The sequence below is a fragment of the Tyto alba genome, unplaced genomic scaffold (assembly GCF_018691265.1).
Source record: "Tyto alba isolate M040663 unplaced genomic scaffold, T.alba_DEE_v4.0 Super-Scaffold_8, whole genome shotgun sequence".
NCBI lineage: Eukaryota > Metazoa > Chordata > Aves > Strigiformes > Tytonidae > Tyto > Tyto alba.
In genome coordinates, this window is record NW_024881329.1 from 5,897,771 (window position 1) to 5,914,962 (window position 17,192).

General features: G+C 39.1%; 1 protein-coding gene across 3 annotated transcripts in view; it reads left to right on the forward strand.

Moving 5' to 3' along the window:
- Positions 1 to 251: 251 nt before the first annotated feature.
- PIK3C2A (phosphatidylinositol-4-phosphate 3-kinase catalytic subunit type 2 alpha) overlaps positions 252 to 17,192 on the forward strand; it is a 53,824-nt gene continuing 36,883 nt past the window's right edge. For 2 of the 3 annotated variants that reach the window (XM_042785215.1, XM_042785216.1), the window contains exons 1-2: positions 252 to 315; positions 12,024 to 13,198. In XM_042785215.1, the coding sequence (XP_042641149.1) occupies positions 12,089 to 13,198 (1,110 nt within the window). In that variant the 5' untranslated portion in view covers positions 252 to 315; positions 12,024 to 12,088. Of the gene's footprint in view, positions 316 to 625; positions 873 to 12,023; positions 13,199 to 17,192 lie in introns of those variants that run through there. The other variant, XM_032984860.2, reaches the window with a different exon arrangement.

Here is a 17,192-nt window from a genome sequence, read left to right on the forward strand (position 1 = left end):
GGCGCCGCAGCGGCGACGGTCACAGCCGGGCCCCCGGAAAACCCCACGGCGCGGGGGGAGACCCCCGCTGCCGGCTGGGCCCCCCAGCGTTGCCGCGGGGCCGGCGGGACCCCGGGAGGAGGCGAGGGGCCAGGGGAGGCGGCGGAGGGGGCCGAGCGGGGCGGCCCCGCCCCGCCCCGCCCCGCCCCGCTCCTCAGGGCCGCGCCCCAGCGCTGCGGGCTGGGGCCGGGCCCGGGCCCGGGGCCGGAAGTGAGCGCACGGCGGCGGGAGGCGAAGAGGGAAATGGCCGTTGCCGCGGGGCGGCGGCGCTGCGAGGTAGGCGCGGGGGTCCCGCCGCTGCTGCCGGGAGCAGGCTGCGGCTGTGGCTCCGCTCCCTCCCCCCGCTTCTGCCCTTCCCTGCCGGCGGCCGCTCGCTCCCCCGCACCCCCACTCTGTTTCCTTCCCCCCTCCCCCCCCCCCCCCCCCCGCTCTCTCCTCCCTCAGCGGTCGCTGCGGCGCGACCCTCGGGCGCTCCCCGCTGCCGGCCCGGCCTCGGCGCGGCTCCGGGCCCGGGGGCGGCCCGTCGGCGTTCCCCGCGCTGCCGGGGCGGCACCTGTGGGCGGCGGGGCCCGGGGTCAGCGCTGCCCGCCCGGCTCATCCCCGCCGCGGCGCGGGGGACGGCAGCGCCCGCCGGAGCCCCTCCACGGTCCGCGGCGCTGGAGCGGAGCCGCTCCTGACGCGGGGCGGGAGTTCCCAGGCGTTTGGAGGAGCTGCCGGCGCGTCGGGGGAGCCTGTGGTAGCCGGGGGTGAAGTGTGCGGGGCGGCGGGCAGCGGGAGCCGCGGTGCTGCCCGGCGAAGGGGCGACCTTGGCTGTCGCCGCGGACACCCGCCAGGTTGCCGTTGCCTTTTTATTCACCTTCTCGTTGGCTTTTGGAGTGGGTCAGCTAACCTCGGCTTGGTGCCTTAGCGTGGCTCCTGAGAAGCTGGCTGTTTACAAAGCTGATCCTTAAGCACCTCCGCTGTTTCCTCCGGGAGCGTTTCAGCTGTTAGTGGAAGCGTTAACTGGCTTAGTGTTCACAACTTGATCGAGTTTATTATTCTGCATCTGTGCAATAAAAAAAGTTATACCCGCATCTTTGTTAGCGCAAGTAACCTACCGCTAACAGCTACACTGTTGTTGGGGAAAGAGAATATGGTAGTAAGATGCAGTCAAAAAAGAAAAAAAGCTTGGAAGAGAAGGGAGATTCTTCGGCTCTTTCTCATCCTTGTGTTACTTGTTGCAAATGTGGTCCTGGAGCGTAGTGCAGTTAGGCTGGTTTGGGGTAGGGGGGAGAGGCAGAGATTTTATATAACAACCTTGCATGCTTAGTGCATATCTTTTTCCGAAGGGAACTGAAAATTCAAGAAAAAAGTGATGTTTGTAAAAGATGTTGTGCAATACCTACTTAGAATATAAACTGTGTTCAAGAGTAGCAGTGATGGGTGATTTATGAAGAATCCAGAGAGGAAGCAGAAATGGGGCAGGGGGAGTGAAATCTGACAGATGCCAGTATTATGTTAGTTGGTTTTGTTAGCTTTGGAGGCAGTAGTCCTTCGTTCCCCAGACACAGAGTGGGCCTGGAAAAAACTTTTTTTCATGTGTCTGGGAGAAAGAGAAGTTGCTTAAATTTGGCTTATTTACCACATTTGTGGGAGGGGAAAAAAGGGACTATAATGCCCACCAAGTTAACTTTTTATCTGAAAGCACGTTGGAGCAAAACTGGTAAGAACACATGGACAGTGAAAAAAGTTGCACAGAAGATGAAGACAGTGGGAGAAAACACAGGGAGAAGTATCAAATAGTTGAAGTTAAATGGGCTTTTGCTGGCGGGGGGGGGGAAAACCACAAACCATTTTAATAAACTATTTAGAGTCTTATTTTCTGAAATGCTGTGCCGTATTTGAACAGTCTCTTACGTGAAGATGCTTGCTTATAAAAAAAAAAACATAGGAAGTCTCAAAGATTTACAATTCTGATTGATTTAATAAAATAGATTTGTCCTACTTAGTTGCAGTGTAATAGTAATCCCGATTTAGATACTTGATGTTCCTCTTCCCTTTTGGAGTATTATTGTCATCATTAAGAACTCAAACATAAAGGTTCATCAGTACAGATAATCAGTGTATATAAATCGATGATTTAGTTATTTTTATCTCTTGAGTAGCTGTCTCTGTAGCAACAAAGGAAATTGAATGCCTTCAGTGGAAAATGATACATTTCAAATTGTAAAGTAAAAGAATCTTTCCTGAATTTGTGTTCTTCTGTTTCTTACTTCTCAAAGTTAACTTGAAACTGGTGATATTTCTTATCCAGTGCTGCTATTATATCTGCTATCTAGCTGAAGAAACTTGAATTAAAACGTTGCTTAAAAAAATGAAAATCCCAAGGTGATGTTTCAGTTTTCATTTTTTTTGTTTTGTTAGGCTTTGGTGTGGGACAAAAAGCAGACCAGTATGGGGCTATCTAGAGAAATTAATGCTGGATTTGGATTTCATTAGAGCAGGAGTGCATGTTCTTTGTCTTTAAATTCTTGAACTTTCTTAAGGCTATCTTACTGAAGCGTTAAGAATTGTGATAAACTGACATTGATAGGTAGGACAGTATAAGCACAATGCTGACATGACTAGAACTTATATAGTATGTGTTTTAAGGTCAGCCTTAATGACATTCAGATAATGATCTTCCTTCCCCACCCCCCCACCTCCCAAGTATTGCCTTTTTGTGTCTGTGTTTAGTGCAGAAACTGCTGTGGTATTTATTTATTTATTTTTAGAACAGTACAACAAAATTAAAAATGAGAGAGTATAGCACAAATGTAAATTGTTTGCTTCATGGAAATGTGACTGTAAACATATTCTTCTATTTTAAGTAGAAAATGTGGATGTGTAATTACTTACCAGAACCAGAGTTCAGTTTTTATCAGCAGTGGTTAGTAACATCAGTCATCTAATACAGCATTCATCCAGCCTCTTTGTACATGGGAAGGTTGCTGTGATGTCAGTTTTTGCAGAAGAATGCTCAAGTTGTTTTCAGACTGGACAAGTAAGTGAAGGAGGAAATGGTTCAAAGTGTGCCAGTGATGATAAACCTCATTTAATCTATAAGAAATTTAGAATAAAATATTTTCCTCAAAGCTCACATTAAAAAAGCTGTGAGAAATATTACTTTGATCTATTCCTTAGTAGAAATGCAACCTGAAATTACTGAGTGTAAGTTTAGTTTGTTCCAAGTGGTGGTCACTTCAGAATGCTTTCATTGAAGAAACTGAAACAGAGAGAAGTTATGTCTGTGTATTTCATGTAACTTGGAATTTTAAGATGTATGGCATTAAAGTTATAAACAAAACATCACTTACAAAAAAGCCAATCATAACTAGAAACTTGCAGTATGTAGTGTATGAGGACCTCGTGATACTTGTGTTGAGTGTGTTACTAGTTCAGATCTAGAGGTTGGTTATTGCATGATGACCTAGATGAAATAATTTGGTCCATATAGAGTTTGTAGTTCATAGGTTTCAGTGTTGTAGTTGATGTTAGTAGTTACAGGAGACATATGGAGAATGGGTTGTTGATAACTGATATGGTCTTCTACTTAGATTGTAATCACAGCAGAGGAGGGGAGGGTGGTGACAGTGCTGAGTTATCAGGTGAGTGCTAAAAGTTTACAGGAGTTCAGCATGCAGCTGCATAAATTCCTGGAGGAAAAAAATCCATCAGGGGTCTTAAAAATAGAGAAGCTACCTCAGGATTCAGGAAGTACTTGAGTGGCAAATTTGTGGAGACTAGAAGAGTATTTTGAGGAAGTGCCATTACAGGCTTGCCTCAGTTCAGCTTTTTTCCATTTGCATTTCTGAAGCCACCCTTAGAGACAAGTTAAGGATGGGATCAACCTTTGGTCTGAATATAGATGTCCCATTCAGTTTTCTGCCCATGTAGTGTTAAAAAAAAAAAAAAAATCATTGAATCAATACCTGTAATAGGCAGTTAGTATCTTCTAATGTATAAAGCAAAAAGGTGCATGTGAACAGTGCATTTGTTCTGTCAGTAATCAACAATTCTGCTTAACACTTTCATAAACGCTTGGTTTGTGACTAAGAAGCATCTGCTGGTTATAACTGAAACTGCAAGTTTCCTGCCTGAGGGGAAACTCATCTACTGAAGCAAGTGGTAGAAATAATTTGGCAACTGCAGCAGAATTGCCTTTGGTTAGACTGGTAGGTTGATACTCATACAGTGATATAGAGTTAAGTCCGGGCCAGAGCTGTGGTGACATGGCTTTCTCCCTACACTACTAATGTCTGTGATTATGTTCTGTGGAAGGTGTATGCTGTGCACTGCTACACAGGGAATAGAGTAGGATCATTGCGGGGGGAGGGTTGTTTTCATCTCCTTGTGTTAATAGACAATGTACATTGCATCAGGAACTTCCTGGATTTTGCTGCATTTTGAATGCTTTGTGACATTAGGAGGATATTTGCAGGGCTTTCCTCGAGCATGTAACTTAAGAAGAATCTGAGGTTTTACTGTGGTCCTCTGTCTACGCTGTAGAACGTTGTAAAACTATATGGAAGGTGTTTGTGCATCTCTATTTGGGTAATTAAAGCAGGTAGCACAAAATGTTTCTTTCCTCTTTTCTTTGTTGTCCCCATGCTCTAGACACTTTCTATATTTTTAATTGAATTGGATATGTAGTTAAAATGTTGTCTACCTTCTGCTTAGTACTACTGGTATTGGGATTAGTGGAGGTACTAGATGCTCCAAGTAATATGTCGTGCTTTACTGTGACCAGGTCTGTACTGTATGAATAACTAAAACTTTGTCTGTGATGTTGCTGCCTGGACGAAGCCCTGAGTACCCCGTCACCTTCTCATAGCTGACCCTGCTTTCGGCAGGTAGTAGAACTAGAGACTCCCTGAGGCCCCTTCCACTCCTAATTGTTCCGTGAAAGTGATATTCCAGAGTGAAATTATTTTGCAAATCATGGATTACTGCACAAATTATTCAGCTGGGTAATCAAAATATTTGGGGCAATGGCATTACTTAAAAAATGAAAAAAGCCCAAAACCTAAAACAGTAGCTAATGTTGATTCTGTGCGGAATATTTTGTATTGCATGCGTGTTTTCAAGTACACTTTGAAAAGAAGGATTGGTGGAAAGAAAAATTATGAAACATGAGGGTGACATGGAGAAAAGCACAACTTTGGAGGTGCCTGAAAAGCAAGAGAACCAGTAAAGCTTTTAAAAGCAGACTTCAGAAACAGGAGGAGTGGATATGAAAGCATTATTCTGTAAGGAGAAACATTGCAACAGAACTAAAATTCTTAGCCTTTGTCAAACAATGCTGGTAATGGGCTTGGCTGCAAGGCATGGAAAAAAAAAATCTTGGCCAAGTGCATCAGAATGAAACAGCCTGGGATGCCATCAGTTTCATTATTGCTTTTTCTGGTATGTGCATCCAGAAAATAGTGGGCAGGAACAGAATTGCAGGTATGCTGTTAGAGAGGTGAGAACAAAATAGGGAGAAATAGAGATGTAAAGGTTGGTGAGTAGTTCTACAGCTGATGAAATAGATGTCAAGTTTCTTGTTGATTTGTGTCTTCAGCTGATTGTGTTTAAGGACTTCTTGCCATGATTCAGGCTTTTATAAAGATTATCCTGGTAATAAATATGTGGCATCCAATAATACAAGCTCATGCTGCTGTTTTCTTCTAGCTGTGACACCCAGTGTTCTTGGCAGTGTTGGGTTGCTTGTTTTTATGAAACTTATATGGAGTTTAATTATCTGTAAGACCCTTATCTCTTCAACAGACTTAAAAGAAATGGCGATTGGGTTCAGAAATTGAGGGGAGGAGTCTAACAGCATGAATGTGCTGAAGAAGCTTGCAAACATACTGTATCAAATCTGCATGTAACCACATCTGCTGGTGGAGTGGCTTGCAGTGGCTAATGGTGCAAACTGCTGGTTCAGGAAGGGAAAGAGCACTTTGTGGCAGTGGAAAGCCTGTCATCTGTAGGTAGCTGTAGCTGCCTGCACTAAGATTTGGCTGGAACATCGTGACGGATGCTTCCACCCTTTGCCTCTCTTGGAACACTGATCAAAAAAAAAAAAATCAAGGTTCTACAGTTACAAAATATGCTGTATCTAGTAACAGTCTTTTGCACAGTGTCCTGGATGAAAGTTGATTTGAGTAGAAGAGTTCCTAAGTGTTTTTATAGGCACTGAAACAGCTGAGGCTGGAATTTTCAAGGTATTTGTTGCCAATATTGAAAGATCTTGAGGCATTCCTGGAGGTTTCCTGTTCTGGTACTGAAAAAACCCTATTCTTACCTACCTCTCAAGATCAGAGGTTTTGTGATTAAATTGTACTTTTTAGGTATAAATGAAATTTCAAAATCAAAGTTAAGAGATGCAGTTGCTGGTCTTGGTATGGCTGATTGGGTATTTATGAGCTGAATGATTTTAGCTCATCGGAAATGAGTGCTGGTTCAGAGTTTGTGCCCAATTGAAAATTGCACCTGTATTTAAGCTAGTGAAATTGTCTTTTGAAGATTCTCTAGATAAGGCCTGAAACGAAATGGATTCAATCTTTTGGTTAACTATGTTAATCTCATCTGTGAAGGGAGTACTTTCAAATTTTGCTAAAATGACTGGATTAAAGAAGCTGCTAAGTTTCTAGTGGAAAGATAGAGTGATAGAACTATACACCTAAAACACTAACCTTTCAGAACTACTTGTATACATATTATTGGAAAACTTCCAACTTAAACCTAACAGTATTTTAAAAAATAATGGATTTACTCATAACATGAGTTCTTAAAGTATGTTCAGTTGTTTCTTGGTTTGTAGCAATCTGAATGCATCTGGCAGAGGAGGCTTTTGAACATCAAAGTTCTTGTGTTTATTCTTGCTAAGGAGTTTTCCTGCTGTGGCAAATGTCTTGCTATGAATTCCTTTCCAGATGATTAGTACTTTCCGTAGTATATTACTGCTGTCTTATTTTTCAGAGTTTTCCCTGGTATCCCATAAAACTGCTTCCGTCTCTCTTATGCAGGCAAGATTTGTTAACATTTGTTAGTTATCATTCAATGTTAGGCAAATGCTTCAAATCTTCTTTTAATTAATTGCAAAATATCCATGAAGTTCTTGTGAAAATTACACTTGTTTTGAGGAAGCTCTGGCTACTGTTTGTCAGGGCATTACTTTATAAGGAATGCAGGAAATGGTCTGACTTGTTATCATAGCTTCTATTTAGTGCTTGGACTCTAGGGAATTTGTGTGTACTGATTTGTGATAAAGTATTTCTTAAGAATGAATTACCAAATAATATGTTCTGTCCTTGTTTAGCATTAGAACAAGTTATAAATAGAATATTAAAAGCCTGGGGGTTTTTCGAAAAGAAAATTGTTGTGCAACTCATCTTAAGTAGAGAAGAATCTTAACATGTACACAAGCAGATGGTGAGATTACCTCTGCTTAAGGTAACAGGATTTATCTATAATCAAGTCATCCCTTGCTCATTAAGATAGGAAACCAATTTAGATTTTGGGAGTCTTTGTCCTGGTAGAGGTGTAATATCCTGTAGTGATTCTTCTGAAGTTTCTTACCAAAACATCAATAAATTCCTCATTAGAAAAAAAATTTCTTCATGGTTCAATTTTATGTATTTGCTAGGTTAGTGTGTATGTAAATATATCTTGGATTTTTAATGTAAGCCATTGTAAATGAAAGCCTGGTTCGAAATTAATTTCCATTCCATGGAGAGGCTCTGATTTGAAGGAGACGGTCAGACATCTTGATGCTTCTTGGTTCTTGAGATTAATAAAGTTTTGCTGTATTTTTTTTTTAAAGAACATTTTACTCCTTTGAAATAATGAATACTAAGCAATGCTCAAATAAAACTACATAGCAATACCCAGATACTTGACTGAGCAAATGAACTTTAGACTATAAATACATTTATTCAAAATTGCCACCAAGGAAGTGTTGCTTTCAAGGCAGCGCTGCTAGACTGGAGCCAGAAGAAGACTCATGACTGATCACATCTGGTCAAATACTTAAAGAAATATTGTTTAAAGTTAATGAGGTCTGCAAGAGACAGATTACCTTTTGTCAAGGCTGTAGATATATCAGGTGGTTGAGATTTTTAGACCTGCTTTTAAATTAAGCAGGCGGTATTGGCTAGGGCAGTGTAAATACAGTGACTTTATATAAAGTATGAATGCGTCCATTGAATTTCAAATGTAGGGGAGAAATAAGTGCTATAGGGGATTGCTTTATCACTTTCAAATTTTTTTTATAATCCTTTCAGTTGCTTCTAGTTTTCCTTGTTTTTTTTTTTTTTTTTTTTTTTTAAAAAAAGAGAAGCATTTGACCCATTGTTTAAATGTTTGGAAAGAGTGTTGTGCTCTTGAAGGTTAACAGATTGAGTGTTGAAAACTGATTCTTACTGTGACTTAACACAGTGTGCAGCAGTTGAGATCAGAACAATCCTGACTCTTTAAAGATTACGTCTAGGTCTTCTGATAACTTCCAGTTGTTGCAAACTTCTTGTGAATTCCTACAGTATGGTCAGTAATGGTTCAGGTATCTGGTTTTCCTGTTTCTGGGGTTTATACTGAAACATTCTTCTGAGTGTTTGAGAGGAGTTCCCTGCTGATAGATGGTGCAGATGGAATTTGCCTTTCTCTTTGTAAATCTTGGAGAAGTTTAAATTCTGATCGTTCTGTCTTTGAACATCTTTTGATGGCTACAAAGTCAGAAGTTAAAAGTGAAGCTAAACTTCTGGAAAAATGTTAACTGATGAGGTGTGGTTAGCATTTAAGAGAAGGTCTGTATTTTAATCATCCTATGCCTCCGGAATTTCTGATGTTTTATCATGTGAATTTAAAGCTTAAATCTGGCATGCAGAGTAAAGTTTTGCTAAAACTGTTGAAACTGTATTAGACTTTTCAAAATCAATTTTTAACTTCTAATTGAAAACTGCAGTCTGCTTATAAAATTTGACAGAAATATATACACTGATTTGGTTTTAGAAGTTTCCCAAGGACAGGACTTAAATACAGTGGTCAAATTAAGTGTATGTATGCTGATGAGATTGTCTTGAAAAAATAAAAATAAGTCAACTTTTCAGATAACCACAAATAATATTATTCTGTCTTGAATCTGTAAGTAACTGGATTTGTCAGTGCAAGCGTGCAATCATATATTGACAAAAATGCAGTACTGTAATGTGTAATTGTAAAATAAACAAGCAATTATTGAATGATTGGGATTCTCTAGATCTTACAAATGAATGTGCTGCAGTAGCTGTGCACCATGTTTCTGAGTGCTAAGGAATGTATGTTTATCTGCAGTCTGTCACTGTGGAACAGTGACTCCTTGTGAGCAGGAGACTGCTTGGTGAGTATGGAGATCAAAGCTGACCGTTCCAGCAGAAAAAGAAGGCTTCCTACTTTTTTTAAGGAATCAGAGTTGTTATATATAGTTACTTTGAAGACCATATAATCTTGATATTTTTTCCTTAAGAAAAATTACTTGCTGCTCTAATTATCAAGCAGCACCAGAATCCACTGCTAATTTTCTTTAAAGTTGTAGCCCAAACAGTTCTGAATAGTCTCAGAAAGTATGATCCTATTAGCTTTTTGAATAAAATTCAGGAAAAAATCCTGCTGCTATTTAGAATGCTTAGGCAACAGAAAGACTGTAAAAACTGTATTTACCTAATACTGCTGCTTCTTGGAAAAGCCAAGTAGGAATTACTGAGAGGACTTAATAAGTCAGGGTGTTCCTGCATCTGAAAATTTGACATAGCAATGTTAACCAGCCATAAGTTAACAGAGAGATTAAAGCCTGATTGGTTATCTAGACAGTCTGAGCAGTTGGTGTAAAGTATATTAGACTTCTTGTTAGGATGTTATCTGTGGCTGGTAGCTTAGACCATCCACAAAATGTTCAGTACTTCTTCAGGTTAAGTTTTAGAATGACTGTCCTGCTAACACGAAGACAATGAATATCTGAACAGCACTGAAGGCCACAGCTGTGCTGTAAATGGGATCAGGGACCTGCACTGACTATAAAGGAACCCAGCAAAAAAGCTTGGGGTTTGTTTATTGGTTTTGTTTGTTTTTTGTATTTTTTTTAAATCAGTTCCCTGACTGGGTTCAAAACTCACCTGTGCAAATAGGCAGTAGATAGGACAGAACTTCTTTCTAAAGCAAAAGTTGTGGTTTTAATGACTGTCAAGCTCTGCAGCTTAATATATTGTATGAAAAAGGATGTGGTGTCAGCTTTTTTCCTGTAGAATTTATCTGTGTTGAATATAATTATCTCATGGAATAGATATGTACTATTAACCTCCAAAGATAGTCCTTGAGACTTTATTCCCCAGGACTTTCAGTTGTGTGGGTTTCATGGTTTTGTAAACTTGTTAGTCTGTCACTGTTTCAGTCTTTCTGAAGATATGCTCCTTCATTTAAATCTTGTCTTGGTACCTATACCATCACTTCTGGTTTATCTTGCTTTGTGGAAGGTTTCAACTGAATTTATGCTTTCAGATGTAGCTGAAATGCATGGAACCTTTATAAAGATCTCCATCCTTCACAATATAAGCCACTGAAATGAAGTAGATGGAACAAAAGCTTGGCCAGTCTGAAAGAATTTAAAGAATTTGTTAGAAATCTGTTAAGAGTCTTGCTGTCTATGTGGTAAATCCACAGAAGTAGAGTCAGTTTGTTTAAAGCACATATCTCTGGTCTGATTCAAGGAGGAGGAAAAAACAAAAGAAAACCCCCTTTCTAATGGGTGTGAGTAGCAAGGAAACATAAAGACAGACTTTTGAGTTATCTACATGATTTGTGGCAGATGACTCTAATTTGTAGATTGTTATATGACTTAAACGCATGATGATTTACATCTAAAGGACTTGTTTAGTTCACTGAAACTGTGTTTTAATGAGGATTGCTCTTTATGTAACCCTCTGAGCAGAAACTCATTATTCATGATTTTTATCTTGCTACTTGATATGCATACTAGCTGCTGCTGGAAGACATCTCCTGGAGTCAGCTGTAACCTGGCTGTGTGTAAAAGCTGTAGAATAACATAAAAATAATATTGAAAAATAACATAAATAAAGAGGCATAGATATTGTGGTGATTATGGAAAGTTGTATAATAGTACTGAGCACAAGATTAGAATCGGAGAAGTGTAAGATGTCATTCTCGTTGTGATGGCCTTAAGCGAAAGTGACCTGTCAGAGTTTTTTCCCTTACCTAGTAGTGAATGACACTTCCTTTAAGGGGCTGTTAAAGGGATTACTTAATGAGTAGCTGTACTTAAATTTAAAATAAACTTAAAATACTTATTTTGTTTGTCCAAGAAATAGCATTTCATAAGCAATATTTCTCTAGTTAAGAAGGTAAAGTGTGATGATGTTTTCCAAAGGAAGGGAGGTCTTTCATCATCATTATGACCATTATCATCATGGTACAGCAGTTTGATAGGTCTATCATTTTTGTAATATGTTGAAGTAAACCAGAAGTCCTCTCGATAATGTGCTTTATCAGTGCTAGATATTTGTATAGTCTTTGGAATTATATCTATTTCTGAAGTTGAACCTGGCTGAGTATGCAGAATTCCTTAAGTCTGAAAACAGTTTGGTACCTGAACGTAGCTTTTCTGTGTCTTGGGTTTAGTGGTGCAAAAAGAAACCAAGTACTTATTCTACCTACTGGTAAATACTAGTAAGAAAAGTAAATGGGTCTCACATAATTCCAAGGCTGTGAATTTAGTTGTGTGGCTTCTTTTTTATGGCTATCACTACCCCCCTACCCCTTTCTCCCTCCCCTCCCCCCCCCCCCCCCCCAAAAAAAAAAATTGGTCTGTGTGAAATCTTATATCCTGGGTTTCTGAAGGACATGCACAACCTTGTCAGTTGGTGATGTGTAACTTAGTAGTTTTCCACGTGTGATTTCTTGTATGCATTTCTAATGTTTCATTTCCTTTTCAGATCTGCTAAATCTATTCCAACGCCACGGGTAGACCACCAGTACAAGGGAATTGTTGCTTCTTTAGATGGACATCTGCTCTTGCGGTATGGCCCAGATATCCAGTAGCAATGGATTTAAACAGCGCTCATCACCTTCTTTGGCAGCCGCAAGGTCAAAAGATGTGGACAAAGAGGAGGCATTGCAGATGGAAGCTGAGGCGTTAGCTAAGCTGCAGAAAGAAAGAGGCATAGCTGGTAATAAACAAACTTTTTATTCTTTAAGTAGTACCAGACAAAAAACACAGACTCATAACAAACAGGACCATGATCTCATGGTGTTTCCAGAGTCTGATGCCAAGAGCATGGAAGATAAACTAAGTACCATTGACATAGAGAAGCTTACTCATGCTGAACTAGAGAAACTGCTGCTGGATGACAGTTTTGAATCTAGTAAAGTACCTACGTTACCAGTAAGTCCGATTATGAGCCCATCTGTGTCTTCACAATTTTATCTTGGGCCTATGGGCCAGAGAAGACAGTGGATGCCTGGGATACCAGCACCTGTGACATGCACTTTACCTCCTATTTACCCCTCAGCTTCTTACACAAAACAGACTGGTGTATTTCAGAACGGATTCCATCCAAGTATGTCTTCCTATCACTCCAGAGAACCTATTTATCTTGGTCTTCCAAGACAGTCGCAATACATTTCGTACCCCTTGGCAGCTACTACACCTTTCCACCCACAAGGAAGCCTACCTATATATCCTCCAGTACTCACACCAGAAATGGCAAAAGTATTTGACAAAATTGCAAGCACCTCAGAATTTCTGAAAAACGGGAAGTCAAGCACAGACTTAGAAATGACTGCTATAAAGTCTGCAGTTTCTAACCTACCAGCCTCGGAAAGCTGCAGGGATGTTAGTAAATTTGATTGGTTAGATTTGGATCCCCTAAGCAAACCAAAAGTGGATAGTGTGGAGACTTTAAATAAGGCAGAGAATGATGGAGAGAGGGCTTCAATTATGACTGCTGAAGATCCATGGGATGCTGTGCTGTTAGAAGAAAAGCTGTTAGTAACTTGTCATCTGGAAAGGAAAGTTAATGGAAAATCTTCTGGAGCAACAGTTACAAGGAGCCAGTCCTTAAACATGCGAACAAGTCAACTTGCAAAGTTACAGGGCCAAACATCACAGGTATGTAAATCAGTATTTTTAAATTGCAGTATAATAGTCAAGATTAATCACAGTATTTGAAGACACTTTAAGGTCTGGATTTGTTTGTTAAATATTACTTGGCTTGAGCAGTGTCCAAATAATGTGATGTTACTGGTGTATGTATGTATTGGTGATAGTCAGAAAATTGAACGTTACTACTGATCTTAATCCCAAAATAACTCTGACCTTGTGTAATCTTTCCATATTTACTGAGGAAATTACTGTTTTTCAACACACTACAGAAAGAAATTGAAATAATCTTTAGAGCAATTAATTATCTAAATTGTATCTATAAATATCAATTATTAATTATTATTAATGAACAATTAACATGATACTACAAAGTGAAAAGATGGCAAATTAAACACTGAAAGCTCTATACTGAGCAGCCTTTATCTTAGATTTTGAAAAAAAATTTTTTTTTTAATGTCAGCTTTTTTTTTTTTAAAAGGATAGAAGGTGGCTTTCTGCTCCCCCAGTATCACTTGCAGTCTTTCACAGGACCACTGTAATTCTCTTTCATGGGTAGAAAGCTTTCCTTCTGTGCAGAACGCTAGAGAGATAACTGAATCTTTTGGTTAGATTGGCCTGGTGCTATACCTTTTGGGTCAGAAACTCTGTACTCTTACGGAAGAGGGAAACCCATCTTTGTGGCATGTTGGCTCTATCAGGCAGGGCAAAAGGGTGATTTCTGCTCTAGGATCAGGATCACTGTCAGTAATTTCAATACAAAAATGTCAACAGAGGCTTTAGTTGTGGCACTCGTCTTTTTTGGACATTGAGCACATGTACTTTGCATCAAAACTAAGCTGTACAGCAGATGATCAATAGTGTAGCAATCTCATCTGGTTAATTATGCCCCCATAAGTACATCCTACCTTTTTCCAAGTCCAGTAAATGACTGTAGATTATTTGACTTTTTCTATATTTTAAAATTATTTCTGTGATAATTTTATCATAAAATGAGACATTACTTTTTAAAATACTAGTCACCTCACTTGAAAGTAAATACGAATAGTTCTGTATTTTTGTTTTTTGTAGAGAGAGTACAAAGACAGAAGGAGAAGTCTTCAGTGGAGAAGTCAACACCCTGGCAAGGGTGATAATGGCAGGAAAAATTGTATTTGTAGAAACTGAGGGGGGGGAGTGTGGAGTAAAAGATTTGTTTGACTTGGAGACTTCGTATTGCAGCTGTTTTGATTCTTATGTATTGTCTTTATAGGTGTTTTTAATAGGTGAGGGTCATGCCATAAAAAAGCAATTACTATCAGTCAGGGATATTTTCCAAATTGCTCCTTAATTCTTCCCTCCCTCCTCCCAAACTGGGGGAGGCTTTTTCTCAGAAAAAGGAATATTTGCTAGACTTTGGCTGAAAGGGCTGTCTAAATTTCCATTGAAGTGAAATTTTTGGCCCTTCATTTGAAGGATTTCCTGTTTTTTTTTTTTTTTTTTTTTTTTTTTTTTTTCTGGGCTAGTTGTCAGTATTCTGGCAAAAGTTTAATAGGAGACCATTGGAGAAGGACCAGAAGACCCCCTTACCTCTGTCTTTAAGGGATTGCATTTTTAACATTATGTGTGTATAGATCTTGGGTCTAACTTAGTTTTATTTTTTTTCCACTCACTGTTGAGCTGTAGTATGTGAGGTTAGTTATTTCCTAGTATTTGGAGAGGCATGTGAATTTGAGCTCTGCAGCAGTTCGCTGTCTCAGTGTGTCATGTTATCTAGTGATGTGTTTGTCAGTTTTCCAGTGATGTTTGCTTGGTTGTAATATAACTATGGACTGCAATAGCTAGACTAAATTCGATCAGTGCTTCTGAGGTATTGTCTGTAGAAAGTAATATTTGATTGTTGCTGAATGAAATCTGTATTTATAAATCCCAGGATTTTTTCAATAATGCAGGATTTAAGAGTCTTTCCTGTTCATCAGGTCCAATCCCTTGCTATTTGGAGATCATGTATTAACTAATCAATAAAATGTTCAAGCTCTGCCTTCACATGTGGTCTTTTCTCCTGCTACTTTTGATTTAAATGCTGTCCCAGACCCCACTGTCCTCACCAGTCATCTGATTTTTTCAGCAGAAATGCATTCATAACTAGCTCTTGACAAATGTTCTTTTTAACAGGAAAGAACAGCAGGTATTTAAGATAAACAACCATTTTGATGTTTGCCTCAACATGTTATGAGAGACAGTGACTTTGTCAGCTTTCATTGCAAGCTCTGTATGATAGCTTCTCTTTCCTGTCACCTTTTTTTTTTTTTGAAGATGTTTTCTGAGAATTTCAGCTCTCTATGTGAGAGCACAGTTTACAATGTGCCTTGTATAGTGGCATGAATAACCCCTCATTATAGGTAGGGGTGTCCTGCTTGATACACTCTTGTTGCATTTGCTTTATTCACGATGGCATCACGACAGCAGATATTGATCCTGTGGTCAGTTAATGTATACGACTTTTTTAAGCCACCATCTTTTTCAAAGAGGTTCTTGGTTTATAGCAGACTCACGCAGTGAATGTCCAGCTGAAGGTTTTAAATTACTTTCCACTTGTGTTAACCACTCCAGTCTGTGGTTAACTAGTTTTGGCATAATACTTCAGTTCTAGTCTGTATTATGAAGTTAGCTGATGATACAAGACTGTAAATTATCAGCAGAGTTGTTTCTGCTGCTTATGCTGTGTTACTAAAGAAGATATTAAATAGATTTAAAGACAAGTCCCTCAGATGGATATCCTTTCAACGTAACCCATGGCTTTTGCTTTATCTTTGTCCATCCTGTGCTACTACTTTATTTTTTAGTTTAAATAATTCTCCATCTGGTATAGTAGGAAGCTAAGTTATTTAGCCCCCATGTTTGTCAGTTATCTTGTATTTTATCCCATTTACCTTCAGGTATATATTTCCTTCAAAATATATTCTGAAATCTTGTGTCCTAACTAGTCTGGATCATTTTTTTTCCCTGAAAAATTCATAGTCTCACTGCTCCTTTAAACAAAGCTATTAGTAAAAATTTCTAGTTACATATTTTGAGTCTATCATATTATATTTAATCCCTTGAATCAATAGATTGCTATGAGTTTTGTTTCATATTTGATGAGCTATTTATATGTCTAGTATTACCCTTTAAATAGTTCAGTTTGTCACCTTCCTTTCTCAAGACAGGTAAAATCATAGTTTTGTCCTATTTTAGGTGTTGTGTTCTCTACCATTTGTTTCCACAGATCTGAAGAGTCATGTGGCTTTATATACTTGTGGGATTTAATTTAACTTGACTTTTGGTAATTTACTCGGCTTTGGGTTTGGTTTTTCATTGTTAAGAGTAATTGTGTTTGCTCACCACTTCTATTTTTTGCAGGCTGTGCTGATATGAACTGTATATCTAGTTTGGCCTGAAGTCCTTTCTTACAAGTTATTTCCTGTTCCACTGATAGCTTTTGCACCTCTTAGATTTGCTCATCTGGAAGTTAAAATAAATTAAAATCCTACTTCTTGCTCAAAACCCTAATCATCAGAGTCTAGTGGACTTTAGATTTATTAGTTTATCAGAGCTTCTTGATTTGAAATGATCGAGTTTTGTGTTGAGTGCTGACTAGCAGATGTGTTTACCTTTGACTTGGTATGTTAACTTCCTGTTTCCTTGTATGATTCTTTTTTTGTTTTGTTATTGTGTGATTGCTTAAAGGATACGTGTGCTAGATACAATTGCACAGGTTTGTCAGCAGGTCTTGTGCAGTTGCCCAGAAGTATTTTTTTGAGATAGCACTTGTCTGAGATGTGAGAATAGCAGAACATTTCAAATTTAAGGTATTATTCATGCTCCTGAGTCTTATTCCAGGTTTTGTGACTTTACAGCTTCCTGCTGTAATAGCTTCCCATGGTATGGCTAATCCCCAGTTAGATAGAATTTATCCTTTTGAATTGATCAGTGTTCATTAAACCAATATTTTAGCTGAAATAACTAGATTTAAATGCAATTC